General features: G+C 42.2%; 1 protein-coding gene across 18 annotated transcripts in view; it reads right to left on the bottom strand.

The window, feature by feature from the left end:
* trpm3 (transient receptor potential cation channel, subfamily M, member 3) overlaps positions 1 to 15,231 on the bottom strand; it is a 145,750-nt gene that overhangs the window by 41,035 nt on the left and 89,484 nt on the right. For all 18 annotated transcript variants that reach the window (XM_034595151.1, XM_034595136.1, XM_034595134.1 and 15 more), the window contains exons 6-8: positions 15,053 to 15,224; positions 4,750 to 4,924; positions 3,552 to 3,675 (exon numbers count right to left, since the gene is read on the bottom strand). In XM_034595151.1, the coding sequence (XP_034451042.1) occupies positions 3,552 to 3,675; positions 4,750 to 4,924; positions 15,053 to 15,224 (471 nt within the window). The remainder of the gene's footprint in view (positions 1 to 3,551; positions 3,676 to 4,749; positions 4,925 to 15,052; positions 15,225 to 15,231) is intronic.

Raw genomic sequence — 15,231 nt, 5'->3', positions numbered from 1 at the left:
CTGACCTGGGTGTTAACATGAGCTTGACACATCTTGACTTTGGCTTAAACACAGGTTTCTAGAATATGTGACTGTGGTTAATACTATAGTATCACTGTATCCCTCTGGAGGGAATTCATTACACCTATGTTAAGTCCTGTCAGTTTCCGTATATTGATTTTAAAATGATCTCACTTGTCTTAAAAGCACTTTGTGATCTTGCAGCAGCCTACTTGTCTGACATGCTTCTGATGTATGAACCAGAATGGTCCCCTCAGCTCCACCAGATACAGAACAGTTAATGCACTGGCAGAAATACTGTACAGTTTGTTCAACATGTAGGACTATGTTTTGTTTCCTTATTGTGTGAGAGGGGACAACAAACATCCAGTCCCACAGACCGCATGGTAAACTGTGCAGCTGTGAAGGCATCCCCCCCCCCCCAATTAATTTCAAACAGTCAATTCTACAAGGAGTGCTGCATTTGAATAATTGATTCTTAACAAGTGGTTTAACTTTGATCAGCTGCTTGACTTTGACTAAGTTTGTATGTGTGTGAACTAGTTGTCCTTTAAACATAGGTCTGAAACCAGGGTTTTCTCACGCTTGGATTTACCAGCGTTCGATTTTTATGATCATACACATGTATCAAGTATAAAGTTTTACACAGAAGCTGCGTCACACCAGTGTTTCATCCAAACTGTCAAACTGTACCGGACCTATTCAATTTCAAATTGTTCCATCTTTAAGTTCCACAGTTGTTTGACTTGTGGTCCACCAGAGGGAGCATGCCCTGCAAATAATTGCCTGCATCAAAAGATACAACTTTCTAAGAAACATCTGCTGTGATCTAAAAGTATAATGAGTCGAGCACAACCTTGTCTGACCTCCTACACAGTACTTTGTGCCAGAAGTCCTGAGCACTCCTGTCAGAAGCTTGCAAACACTACCCGTAAGCCTGCATAAATAGCCTGCATAAATAAGATACCTGATTTCAAATTGTGTCATGATTGTTTTTTATGAAAATGTAAAAAGCCCTTTTTTATGAGGAGCCGTCTTGTCCTTTGTTAAAATGTTCCATTATCTCTTAGGACACTGCTGAGAGTAGTAGTACCATGACATTGAACAAACAAGACGTGTTGTCCCACCTATTCCATACTCTGAGATGTCACTGGGTTTCCTCAGAGGTTGTCGGTTGTACTGAAACGTTGTGTGTTCTCAAACATCGCTGTGTTTCGACCCCTGGGGCCATTTCTGTGATGTTGCCAAAAATACTCTTGAGTGCTCAGTTTCTGGAAGGCAGTGGTAACAGTTTGGTAAATTCAGAGAGAGACAGCATCAGATTATCTGGCCTCTACAGCTGCTCCTGCTGAATGATTCACATGTCATTGTTCTGCGCTGGCGTATTGTGTTCAGAGGATCCATCAGTGCAGTGTGAGCATCAGTCAGCCGCTGGAACCCCACTGAGGACACAAATCAATCCACTTACACGCTGTGCAACTGTGACCAATGCTAGGCAGCCTAAAAATATGACATGTGCTGTGTGTGTGAACACATACTGTATGTGTGTGGTTTGTGTGAGCATGTGCTTTTGATTTCTTTGTGTGACTCAGTGCACTATTATGATTATTAGAATAATCGAAACACATCATGATTAACCTGCAGTATTTGTACAAACAGGGGGTGGAGTAGCATGAGATAAACACCTGGCAGGGTCATCTCACACATTCCATCCTTCATCATGATTAAATAGAGCTTGGGTGTGTGAATGCTTGTGAATACAAATTAATTAGGGAGTTTGGATCAGTGGCAGTCTTTAATGAATTTGGGGCAAAAAAAACATTCACCTCCTATGGTAAAGTGAATGTTTTTTTTGCCCCCTCACTCACACAGATTAGAAGTGCACGGGAGGCAAAGTTTCGCCACTGAAACATTCACACATATCTAAATGTGCCCTTATAATTCTTTTACATCAAATTTACCAGATATGTGTTTTTTTTTAAAAACATGGCTTAACCCGCTAAAAAAGACAATCGACTCCTTTGCCATTGCCAGTAGAGGAGAGAGAGAGTTCTGTTTTTTTCCCCTGGTGAGTCATGTTCAACGTCATTAGCGTGCCTGAAACCAATGTGCCTGTGTTGCATCATGCTGTTGCACATTGTTCCCAGGACGCAAAAGCTTCATGGCTATTTACGTGTCAAAGCCCAGAAGTTCAACGCATGTAATAATGTCATGGCAGAACAGGTGCAGCGGCAACCTCTGGACTGCCAAAAGATGATGAAGAAGAAAATATCACGTTCACCCAGGAGTCATGTTTCCATTTCCACCTTATGGAACCAGAGCAGATAAAAACCTGTGTCCACTGCAGAATAGGAATGAAACGGTTACAGGTTTTACGATTAACCACAGTAAAATCCCAGACGGTTAGTATAATTGTGGGAAATTGAAATTATCATTATAACTGCATTTGTTTACCATGGCCTAAAAACTGTCCAGCATCAACCACAGTGAATAACGGTGTCCTACACACAGGCGTGGGTTTGTTATGTGCATGTGCGAAGTTTACTTTGTTTTATTAGCTCAAACGTTTAAGATAAACGTGTATTTATACACACTGACATTTTGCGCGCACGCAGTTCAACTGCAACACACAACACAAGACGTGAGATAAAGTGCACAGCCAGAACTTTAGACTTAAAGTGACCGGAGCGATCAAGATTCATGATGCAACGTCATCAATTAATAACAAAATACATGTGATCGTCAGTTTACGACAAAGACGAGCAGATACACACACACACACACACACACACACACACACACGAACACAGTCCTGCAGACAGAAGAGAAGCTTCCTGCAGATTATGACGCAATGCAGTGTTGCAGACGAAGCAACGTCCTGTTTATCCATGAACATAAACATGAATTTATGGGTTTTTATAAAGATCAGTTCAATGTGTGTGTGGTTAGAAAAGAGCAGAGGAGCAGAGTCTCTTGTTGACCTGCGTCGGGTAATGTGCCTGGTTGCCGTGCTGCTGCACATCACCTCTACACCCACCGCATTTAAGTGCATTAATAAGAGGTGAGCACCGTATGACTGACAGTTCTCTGAGGTGACTGAGACTCCAGCCCGGGGGACAGGGATGTGTGTGACAGCCATGCTTGACAAGATGTGCTTCTTGACTTAAACATGGCCAAAGCGGCACAGACTCTCAAGTGGAGGCCATTTGGTCCCGAACTTCATCTGAATACATTTACATCCACTTAACGTTACATGTCATACATAAAAGATGGGGTAATAATTGCTTCAATAAAAGTTTCACGCTGAGCAAGCTTCATTTGTTCCTGCTTAACATAATTTTCATTTTGGGGCTTTGCTACACAGGGTTAGAGTTTTATGCTGACATTGGTGTTATTAGTGACATTTTGTGTATATACTGTTTATATTTTCTGTGGTGCATCTAAAAAAATATAACCATGCATGTGCATAAATTATGTATATGTGTGTAAATAATGTACGTACATGTGTCTGCCAGCATGTGTATGTGGACATGTATGAAAACCACACTCACCAGCTCCTTCTTCTTCATGCACTCCATGAGAATGATGAACAGATGTTGGGCCTGAGTGCGGCTGTAGGTGAATGTCTTCTGGATGGTCACCAGCAACTGGTCTCTTAGCGACTCATTAATTATGCTGTAGGAGCGGAGGTGAGGGGGAAATAAGACAAGAAAATGTCAGGTGGGTGCAAGAGAGAGGGAAGGAGAAGAAGAACAGTGTGGGGGAAGCAGGCAAAGTAGATTTATTTGTCAGTAGGTAAAACCAAGGTTGACTGGGACTCTCAGCATATTTTCTCTGAGTCGTTGATGAGGTGGGAATCTGCAAGTTTACCTTCATCTGTAACTGCATATACAGTATGAAGCTATAAAACAATGCTGAAGCAAATATAAGTAAAAATACACATCAGATAATTTCAGAAAGCATTTTTCAGGTTCTTCTTTTTATATCACTTCATGTTTTTATCATAACAATATTTCTTACATATTACACTGCAGCTTCAGCATTACGTGTGTATGAAAAGTTTGCATATGTTTGATCTAAGGGACTTGAGGTCTTTGCACAACAAGTCTGTAGTTTTCGTCCAAAATTGTCACACGTTTAAAAATAAATACAACCTCTTGTTGTGTGCATCACGTTTACACCCAGACTCGGAAAGTTAGCCCCGTCGTTAAAGGTTTACTGAAAATGTTCAATTTGGTGTTGGTGTTGTTTGAGCTGTTCAGGATCAATTGGATAACAGAAATGGGTTTTCTCAGTGATGGAATCAAACTGGACCACTGCGATCCTGAAATAGACTTGGAAAAGGTCGGCACAACTTCGCAGCTCTTTGGTGAGAAGATGAAATTCTCCTTGTTCCTGACGGCTTAGATGGATGTTCTAAGTGAGAGGACCACAAAATCATCCCCACAGGTCGACTCCATTTTTATCTCCTACTGCAAGTTTCAGGAACGAATAGAATAATAAAATGCGTTTGACTCTGTGTGTGATGATTTTTATTAGATGATTTACTTAATAGACATGAAAAATACAGACTTGTTGTGCAAACACCTGTTATCTAATCATTTAGTAATAATCAAAATCATTTTGATCAGAAAGTCTGATTGCAAACAATCTCCCCAGAGTAAGTGATTTTCCACAGTGGATAAAGGTTGTATTAGTTAGTGTTTGTCCTCAGATTACAGCATGATGTGCACATGTGAGAGAGCGTACCCTCCCTCCTCAGAGTATTTGTGTCCAAAGGCCAAGATGTCTGACGCTCTGCCACTGCCATCACACACCACCACTGGAACTGGAGGAGTGTCCCTGAGGTACTCCAGCACAATGGAGATCACATTAGGACCTCCCTCCACAATCAGAGCCACCACCGGCACACCCTGACCAATACCTGCACGTAAAGAGAGCGGGAGCAGGAGAGACAGGGCGATGGAGGGATTGCAGGGGGGAACAAAGGGATGAACAATTCAGAAAAGGGACAGAGAAGTAAAGAAAGAGAAGACAGGTTAAGGACAGAAAAAGACAAAGGGAGGGGAGTCAGGTTTGATCTACAAATAGAAAAGCTCAAACCAAATTTACCAACCACGTATTAATGTGTCGCTTGTGATGCTTCCTGGATTTATTGCCAAGACGTTGCACACTTTCTAATTATGGCACAGAGGATTCAAAAAAATATACCAAAAATAACCAGCCTTTCTTTGTTCTCTGTTCGTGTGAGTGTGTGTGAGCGTTACACTGATAAATCCCTCACTGTTCCACATAGATTGCTCCTTGCCTGCTAATCACAGGCTATTTAGAGTAATTATGCATCATTAGCAGGTGGGTTATTTCTGTACGCAGTGAGGCTAGTACAGGAGAAGCTACTGTAGATATGAAAGTTATTGCCAAACGCTCAAAGGAATTTCCAGCTTTATTCTCGCTCCTCTCTTCCTAGCTGTTGTTCCTCATTAAACCAAACCATTACAGACACCATAAACCTTGTTCACTCTCATTCCTAATTCCCATTCTCTCTTATCCCCTTATGTTCTTTCCCCTTTTCGTGTCCTCAGTCCAATCCACTTCCAAAACTCCCTTCTCCCCTCATCCTGCCTATTCCTGCTAACCTTCTATCTTCCTCTCTGCTGTTTTTTTCATCATCATCTCCCTCTTTTTCTGTTTCATGAGGTTGTGTTTTTTTACCGGGTATTTTGACTCTTCTAATTCAAAAGCTGTGTAGCTGCCGGATCTTCCCCGCCCTGCTGCACCCTCAGCCTGGTCTGCATAATTCACAAAGGAGAAAGCATAGTCTGTCTCTCAAAACACGCAGGCAGATGAGCACGTACAGATGTGTGCTTACAAACTTGGCACACGCGCTCGCACACACAAACACAAACACACGCACGGATTTGGGAGCAAACCCTCCACCATTACGCTTTGCCTCACACAGCCTCGTGCGGCCTTGTAACAGGGACAGTTACATAAGGAGAATATTTTAGGGGCCTTGCCTTCTTCAAAGAGGTAACACGTCACTGTGCCACAACACATCACACGACCATACATCAACAGGGCGGAATGGGAGAGAGAGAAGCAGACTAATGACTTGCATTTTTGTGTCGGATTCTTCCATTTCTTTCGGATGTCTATTTTTTCCGTTACCTGGGTGTGTGTACGCGTGTGCCAGTTTACGGCTGTGTCGGATAGAGCATTGATATTGATGACTAGTGAGCTCTTGGAGGCAACGCCGCACTATGTAAAGATTATTGTTCTACTGAAAGCCACCGAGGAGCAGATGAGAAGGGGAAAGCACAGCTGCGTCATGGCTAATTGGTGGGAGGAAATTCTCTATCACCATTCATACACACACATGCATTTCGATACATACACACACACACGCATGCATGTCCACGTACAACTTAACAAAAATCCCCAAACATGTGCATCCACATACACACACACACAGAAGCATGCCCATACATACATACTCATACACGGTGATAATAAGTAATCTTCTGTTTTCCCTGACTTTTCAAAATCAGCAGGCACATGTTACTGTTATAAATATCTATATATACATCATTTAATATTTGTAACATCATGTCATGCCCACAAATCTATTTTTAGTTTAGTTTTACAGATTTGAATGTACAGTTTGCAATTCTGTCTCGATGGACATAATGTCACCTGAATTTCAACTGGTGCCACCTCCACCAAAAAAATCGGCCACACATTCCAGTCCTGCTCCTGGAGGCTTGTGTGGGAACTGAGACCTTAAAGTAACCAGTGTTGATGCTCGGCCAACTGCTGCTTCCACTGAACCTGCAATTTTACACTTCTTTAAATATAATCCTGCTGTTGTTAGAAAACTAAGTCCTTTGAATTATTCCATCCATGTGGGTGGATTTAGCGCTCTGAACTCTCCCTTTCATATTAAATAAAACTCTATTTTAATACAGCATGTGCAGTGTGGTCACATGAGTCAGCACTTTCAGAAGCACATATATTGTTCTACATCTATTGTTCTACACCCATTCCTGGAAAGCTAATCTGCTAATCTGAATTTGGTGAAAATGCAATCTTCTTACTGGAGTTTACAAAAGTGCAGCACTTTTATAAAGTGGACTGGGTCTATATGTCTGGTTTTTCTTCCCGCTGTTTCGTGGCTGTGGCTCAGGATCTAGAGCGGGTCTTCCACCAGCCAGAGGGTCTGTGGTGTGATCCTCAGCTCCCCCAGTCAGTTGCTGAGGTGTCCTTGGGCAAGACATTGAGCCCCCAAATTGTCCCTGATGGCTGTGTTCAGTGTATGAATGTTAGAAAATCAAGCCAAAACGCTCAATACAAGAAGGAATAAATTAAAGTAACATAAAATAAGATAGTAATGCTATGATGTGAATAAAAACAACTTAATGACACTCAAAAGCCTGCAAGAGCGTCAGGGTCTTTAGTTTCGTCTTAAATGTGTTGATAGAAGGGAAGCACTTAACAGTAAAAGGTAGACTGTTCTAAAGCTTCGGGGCTGCGACAGCGAACACACAGTCACCCTCATCCTCATCCTCAACCTCAGCCTTTAGCCTCGGCCGAGGAACAGCCACGAGCTGAGAGACCGGAGAGTGGAAAAGGTGGTGGAAGCTCCAAGACTCAATTAGGGGCCAGGCTTTTTAGTGCTTTAAAAACTGTGTGTGATAGAAAAATTGCTGCAAGAAAATGTGGTTGTGAATGGGTGAATGTTACTCGTATTGTAAAGTACTTTGAGTGGTTGATAAGATGAGAAAACCTCGATACAAATACAGTCTATTTCCATTTTTTCTTATACTTCATCATTTTTGTTTATGTTTCAAAACTCAAGAGTAAAGTGGGTTTCACTTCTGAGGGAACATGCCACCCCATGACAAAAATCCTAATAGAATTTGGTGATGTTACATGTATGATGTTTCTGTCTGATTCTAAATGCAATAACAAAGCTTTTACATCTACAGATATTTGTAGATGCACTGACTAATCTCCTCTAAACCCGTTCTTCCTCCTCCTCCAGCACTGGCTTTATCCATGCACCAGTCACACAATTCAACATATCAGATTACACAATCATCCCTCTGTATCCCATCCATAGTTTTTAGCCCAGTGCCCACACCGTATCTCTCAGGAGGGAAACTACCCTGATGGTCGATGAGGATCCACAGCCAGTTTCTATTTTTATCCTTGTCTGGGAGAGGAGGAAGTAACGAGGAGCAGAAGGAATTTGGGAGGAAAGGCAGAGCCCGTAAGTGAGACACACATAACATGCTTAAATGATGCTAATTAAGGATTCAGCTATGACTCATCCTCTTTTTGTGTGTCTGTGTACATGAGTGTTGCCAAGTTTGTACTTGTATGAGTCAAATTAGTATCAGTAGACTCGGGGAGGTGTGCTACATTATGTGGGTCATTGTCTTCGCACCCCCTCACACCAAATGTAAAGACACACACACATGAACACGACATTATCTGTGCAACAACCAAAGGAGACGGGAAACATCGCATCTGTGAAGGCAACACGACACGACAGGCTACAGAACTAAAGGTCACGGGGTTTGATGCAGAAAAAGCAAAGCTTCATTTTTTTTTTTTTTTGTCATGTTGTGACATCAAGATATTCTGTTATTTCTAACCAGGTCACAAGAATTCTGACTGACTCAGGCCTGTTGTGCCACCTTTTTACCAGGAGCATGAGTTGTGGGGCCACCACGGCCGAGTGAGCCCGAGAGAATTAATCATGAAAGGTGTCATTGACCAATAAAGGACCAATACAAATATTTACAACAGGGAAATAGGTGTTTAAGAAATATGACCCTTGTGATTTGTGTGATGATTTGTTAGTCTGTGGGTCTGTGAGACTTTAAAGTGGTATTCAGTGATCTGGAATGTTAGACCATATTTACACTTTGTTACGTCATGCATTTTGACTGATCAGAGAAAGATACTGGACATCAAGAAAGCAAAGAAGAGTTGCAACCAGAAAGCATTTGCAATGGATTGACACCCAGTCGCTCGATCCTTTACAAATAAAAGCTTAAAGGGTGTGTGACTATGAAGATGCACTGAACTCCCAATAATCTCCTGGAATTATCAGGAGGGGCTGTAGGTGAGAACGCAATTGTCCAAGTCAGTAAAAACTCTGGATAATGTCTGAGTGAGCCCTTGTGAGAATACAGCAGGAGATTCACCGCAGGATTCACCATCAGCGAATCAATGGAGGCAAAATTTACATAACAAAAAAATAAGAAATATCTCAGGATAAAAAAGAGGTGCAACACACATAGAAGACGCTGGGGAAGATGTCAACTTGGAAAGGCAACAAGATTTGAGAACCTCCGGTGATACGGGCCAATGTCGAAATTCAGACATGTCCTTCCTCCTGCATGTTGCACCACCCCTCACCTGAATGCTCCTAATGCCTTCTTCATATGTGAAAGGCAAACTCCAGACAAAGTCCTGACCCCCTTGTGCGGACATTTTCTGTAGTTCATGCCTGTAAAGGGCTTGAATAAGAGCTGGTAAAAAAATCTTACCATCTGACTTCCTTGATTGCTATGCAGTGTGCACAGCCAGCTACCTGAACATTTCTGACCTTCTTACTACTCCTTTTTTCCCCAAAACACATTTACCACAGTTCACACTAATGACCATGCACTCAAATTCTTTCCACACCACATAACATGTCATCCATGCACATCGTCAACCTGGAACCATAACTATAGCAAGTCCTGCATCCAACCCACTACTCACTCTCTCTCTTTGTTATCTCTCCCCTACAGTGTTGAACACTCTGGTGGTTCATGTTCATAGTTCTGACATGTTCTCCGTATCCATTCGTGCATGAGCACACCTTCGCCCAATGTCTTCAAGTGTCCCCCCACTGTCTCTGGGCACTTATTCTCATGTGCCTGCTACATACTATGAAATAATATCTACTGATCCACACTGACAGTGTCAGATCAAACTCAGTCATCAAGGTAACCGCACCACAGGAATTACAACCACTGACTGGAGGACTCATGAAAAATTCATAAATATTTATTCATTCATTGATCGTCATCATCATCTAGAGACCTGAATTAACTTGTAAATATTTAAAGGGGGGGGTAAGTTGTTTCTCAAACACTATTTATGAAATTCTCCTCACGTCCATATAGCCATCAATAAATTAAGTCATTTACAAAAAAGAAAGAAAGACAAAATGTTGGACGAATGAAATGATTTGCTGGTGTACCTGTCTGTCACTAACTGACCTGCCTGTCTGCCCCCTGCCCATGCTCTCACTCCACATGACCAGAGTCTTCAGCCAGAGAGGCGTACACCGCTGAAGAAGAGACGATAGCCAGAGGTTAGCGAGCGAGTCGTGGAAAACTTGGCTTCTGGCAGTTGTTCTTCAGTGCATGTTAATGTGTTTTGGGGGCGCAGCTCTGACAAGATGGCCGATGGCAGGGGCTGGAATGTATCGGTTTGATATTTTTAGAGTAGACTACCCATGATATTTTTTTCCAGGATTACCAACACTTGCCTTAAACCGCTTTTTAATATGAACTTTTCTACATTGTCCACCTGTTTGGCTTTTCTTTGATACAACCACATTCAGCAAAGGGCGACATTTCTAAGCCAGGTTAAAATTGTGTCAAAGAACAAGAGCCACCAATTAATCCAGCTGGTCACACAAGAAAATGGCACATTATGATTCGCTTCATCTAAAAAATCCAAAGTTTTTCCAGACTTTGAAGAGTATTACAGCCCTTTTGTCTTGCTGTGTACCGCATCTTCAGGATAATCTGTTCTGTGTGGGCTGCTCCACGATGGAGGTCACAGTATCATGGCTAATCTGCAACGCAAGGTCTTACGGCTTCTAGATTCAATTACCCCGGCTACTTCATCTTTTACGTATGCTGTGATTAATGAAACCACTGCTATAAGAGGGTCAGTGAAGGTTACACAGTCGACAGAGTTAACACACACACACACACCTATGCACACATTCAATATACAAAGTACTTACGTGGCCAATTTAATATTCCAAGAAATTTAGGTGAAATGAAAGAGGTCATACTCTAGGTGCCTCCTGCATTGTCACAGACTTTACCTAGATTGCACAAATGAATAACTCTTATTCCTCTATGAGCCTGGAATGTGGATCCAATTTTAAATTGTCATGTGCAAAAACAAAAGCGTGAGCGAATAAGATTTAGGGTTTTCTTGCCCAATTTTCCCAGAGAAAATAAGAAAACATTCATGGATGAAGCCTATTATGTCCTCTCTCACGCTACCTTTTCACTTTCTTATCCCGCTCTCCCAGTGAAGACACCTCAAGGTGATATCTGGCCTCACTGCTTCACAGCTGCTTCACAAATAATTATTGTCCGTCTCTGCTCACCCTCAGTCCCTTGGCTGTGTTTTCATTTCCTCCCTCCTCCTCTTTCTCTTGTACCTGTCATCTCTCTGGGCAGATGTGTAATTAGAAAGCATTATAGCCCCGGCTGCAGACATGTCAAAAGAGCTGTGTCATGTTTGAGTGAGCTGTGCTAAATGGTGCCAATCAGTTTTTATTAATTTTTCAGCAGCAGGAGACGAGTAAGGAGGAGGAGCTCAAGTAAAAGAAATGTCCCAGAGTGTGTGTCTGACCTTAAACACGATAAACGAGTGTGTCAGGAAAAGCAATATACACAACGTTTTTTAAATGAACAATTACATTTGTACATAATCATGCAATAAATGTTTTATGTGGGTCACTATAGGCTCTGTCCCTCTGTTTGCATGTTAAGTCCTGTGCTTATTCATCTGAATCCTCGTCACGGTAATCCAGACTCATTTGCATCTGCATCTCTCTACAAGTCCTATCAAGCTGGACCATGTCTGGCTGAACAAGTCACGTGAAGCCCACGCACGTACAGTAGGACACAGGGCACAGCATTTACTCTTGCGTGTGATTGGGTTGGCTCTTTTCGACATATTTACAGCTGCACAACCAGAGGTTCCTGTCTTGAGGCATTTATTTTGTTTACAACCGGCCAGAGCTGTCCCTTGACTATTCTCGTCCACTTTCCACCGAGGAGTGTATGAAATCACAGGAAACGACACTTTCCCCAACATCAAATATACAGTGGAGACTGCAGGACGAAGTCCACAGAGAGAACACACAGGTATCACCCAGGGGTGATGGGAAGAGTTTGAGGGAAGCTACAACTGTGCTCCAGTGATGGGTTCTGACAGGTGCCAGTGGTGCTGCCATGCCTTGTAATGGAAATGTACACTGAAATAACCCCATATATCTCCTGGCAACAGAAAATGAAAATGTAGCGAGGTTTCAGGAAAAGGATTCAAAGGTTTTTTAAGACATTTGAAATATATTGTTTCTCGAGTGCAGCCGAACCAAAACACCTATGAATTTCTGATATGGAATTGATTCCAATATTTAAAATTTGCTATATAATATTGTGGAGCCAATTTGATTGCTCCAGCATTTCTTGCCGTCACGTTGACGGTACTGTTGCTTGGGAAATTGCACACAGCCACACTAGGATTAGCTACAGGATTGCCCAGACATGACAAAAACACCACAGGGGGAGATTAGGCATATCTATTCACCACACTTCTTTCGTTTGTGTGCAGTGTGTGTGACTGTGTTTAAAAGTAAAGAAGTGGGGAAGAAAAGACCTTGTGGATACGTGTGGTCTAAAAGCCACATGTTAGAACATTCAAACTAAACTGCTCTCTTCCCCCTTTACTTCCCTTTATCCTGTTCTCCTTGACAGGACCTGAGGCTACACTTGGATCCCATGGGAGCCCTGCTGTGAGGAAAATTAATGCACTCCTCGATTCACTGTGGACAGGTAATCAAATCAAGAAATGGTCCTTGTCTGCCAGCCCTGCAGCAGTGAAACAGGAAGGGGAGTATACATCGTACGGACACAAAAACATACAATAAAACAAAGACTGGAAACTGTGCAATATAAATTTGTTTGCCAGTATTGTGTTAGGTACTTTTGGGTGAAATTCTCTTTTAGGGGTGAAGCTGTCCCTCTGTAAATCAGCAGAGCTTCAGGATTAGAGCTGTTCCAGTTTTTTCCCCCTCATGTTAAGAAGCATAAAATTATTCATGGGCCTCAAATCGCCCAGCTATAAATATTTCAAACTTTCTTTTCAAACATGCCTCGGCCAACTGATGGATATTAACCAGGTGATCTTGAATTAGCTTCTCGGTAATGTTCAGGATATGTCAATCTACAACATACTGAAATATCTAACCTGGGAAACAAGATTCATCAATTGTTGCAGACAAAAATCAAACAAGGTATAACTGCTGTAATTGTGGATATTCACTCACTTCACAAGTCACTTCACTACAAGCAGAGGCAACAGGATGACTTTAAATCGCACTATCAATCCATCTTGACTGATTGAGCACTTGACCTCAAGACGAAAGTAAAGCACACGGAGTGGCAGGTGATAAAGCTGAAGGCTGGTTATCGAGGTAACCTCAGACACTCCTGAGGTTAAGGTTATACGAGAGTGTAGTCGATTCCTCTGTGTTGTGGGTGGTCAGCAGCAGCAAGGATCCAAATATAGGTCGGTGGATTAAAATTAGATTTATATCGGATGCTTGTGTGACGACTGGGCGTCCCTTTGCCTTCCCAGCCCCTTTTGTATGACTCCAGGCATAGGATGACAAAGGGAAGTCCAAAGGTCACATGACTGAATGATAAACAGGGAAGAAGTACATTAGTGTACCCATTCGGCCCCAAGAACAAACAAACAAACTATGTTTTATTCCAAGAGCGACATTTACCGTTTAATGTACAGTCCCTATCAGCAGACACCAGTGACAGTCAACAGAAATGGTACCGACAAAGGAAAGGTCTGAGGTACGATATTGCTTTTGACACTCCAACACCTATTTCCCCGACACTCTGACGGTTATAAAATAAAGTATTGATGTTAAAATGTCTGCATTCATGTCAACCAAACGCTGAGGAAATGATTCTACAATTGCCTTATGTTGACAACAAAAGACGGTAATAACAAATAAATCACGGCTGCAAACAACGTTTCTCTGACTCAGGTTTGTCCGCGGCTCTGACACGTTCTAAACAATCCTGCGGGAGGCTAGTGAGAAATGTATTTACAGGGAATGTGAGCGGTTTCTGTGCGGTTGTGCGTGAGGGAGGAAAAAAAAAAAAAGAGGGAAAAATGCATTTTGTATTCATGCAAATCTATTTGGTTTCTAGCAAGAGTGTAATGTGGAAATTGGAAATGGATAAATGCAACGTGACAAGGACTCGGCGGTGGATGAAAACAAATATGTGCATGTGCAGACTAAAATACACATTAATACGCGCATTCTGCATAAACACCTACATCTTCAAACACAAGCGAGCATTCAAATACACTCTTGCTGCCCTTTTATGAGGATAATGTACTTCTGCTCAAGCAAATTATAAAATGAAAACAGGGAGCTGCACAGGAAAAACATGATTTTAGGGTTTACATAAAAACACTGTAAAAACTCTTTTTTTTTTTACCTTTCTTTCCTTTATGTGTGTGTTCAACTGAATGTCCTTGGGGTGTGTGCAGTATGGTGCATGTGTGTGTGTGCATGTCACTATTTGTTAGCTGGTGTTGTAGCTGTGTGCACTGCTCCAGAACAAGAAAACCACGAATATCAGCAGGTTCATTTGAGGCAAGAGTTCATCTGAGCTCTCAGGAAGCTTTGAAAGAAAAAATAAAGCGGTCCTGGAGGGAGGGACAGTTTCAAAGGCTTATCAGTTTGTATCACAGCTGCCTAAAAATGTAATCTGACAGTATGTTCACACTATTAGGCAGGTAATGATAATTTCAGTCTGGTTGCAGACTTTGAACCCAATTAACACTGAGTGCTGGCATTGATAAAAATAGGGATATTAGTTTTCATTAAGCAGCTTTTAGTCGCTGTGTTCCTTTAAAACATCTTCTCTAATTCAGGGTATGTAGGTCAGTCTGACAATAGCCGTGACAGACAGATACAGTAAATTCCACTCACGTGTGTTGATCTTCTGCAGAGAGATGTGTTTCTCGAGCTGGCGTCGCAGTTTGACCTCGGCGCCGTACTTTCCCGTGGTGCCATTGTCTGCCAAGATGAAGTGGGAGTGGAGACTGTTTAGAACCGTCAACTTGCTCATCGGGTTGGACATGGTCTGGTATGGACGCACCACCTGGTCG

Source organism: Hippoglossus hippoglossus, chromosome 9 (genome assembly GCF_009819705.1).
Source record: "Hippoglossus hippoglossus isolate fHipHip1 chromosome 9, fHipHip1.pri, whole genome shotgun sequence".
NCBI classification, from domain to species: Eukaryota; Metazoa; Chordata; class Actinopteri; order Pleuronectiformes; family Pleuronectidae; genus Hippoglossus; species Hippoglossus hippoglossus.
Note: the sequence above shows the minus strand (reverse complement) of the source record. Positions and strands in the feature narration are given on the sequence as shown.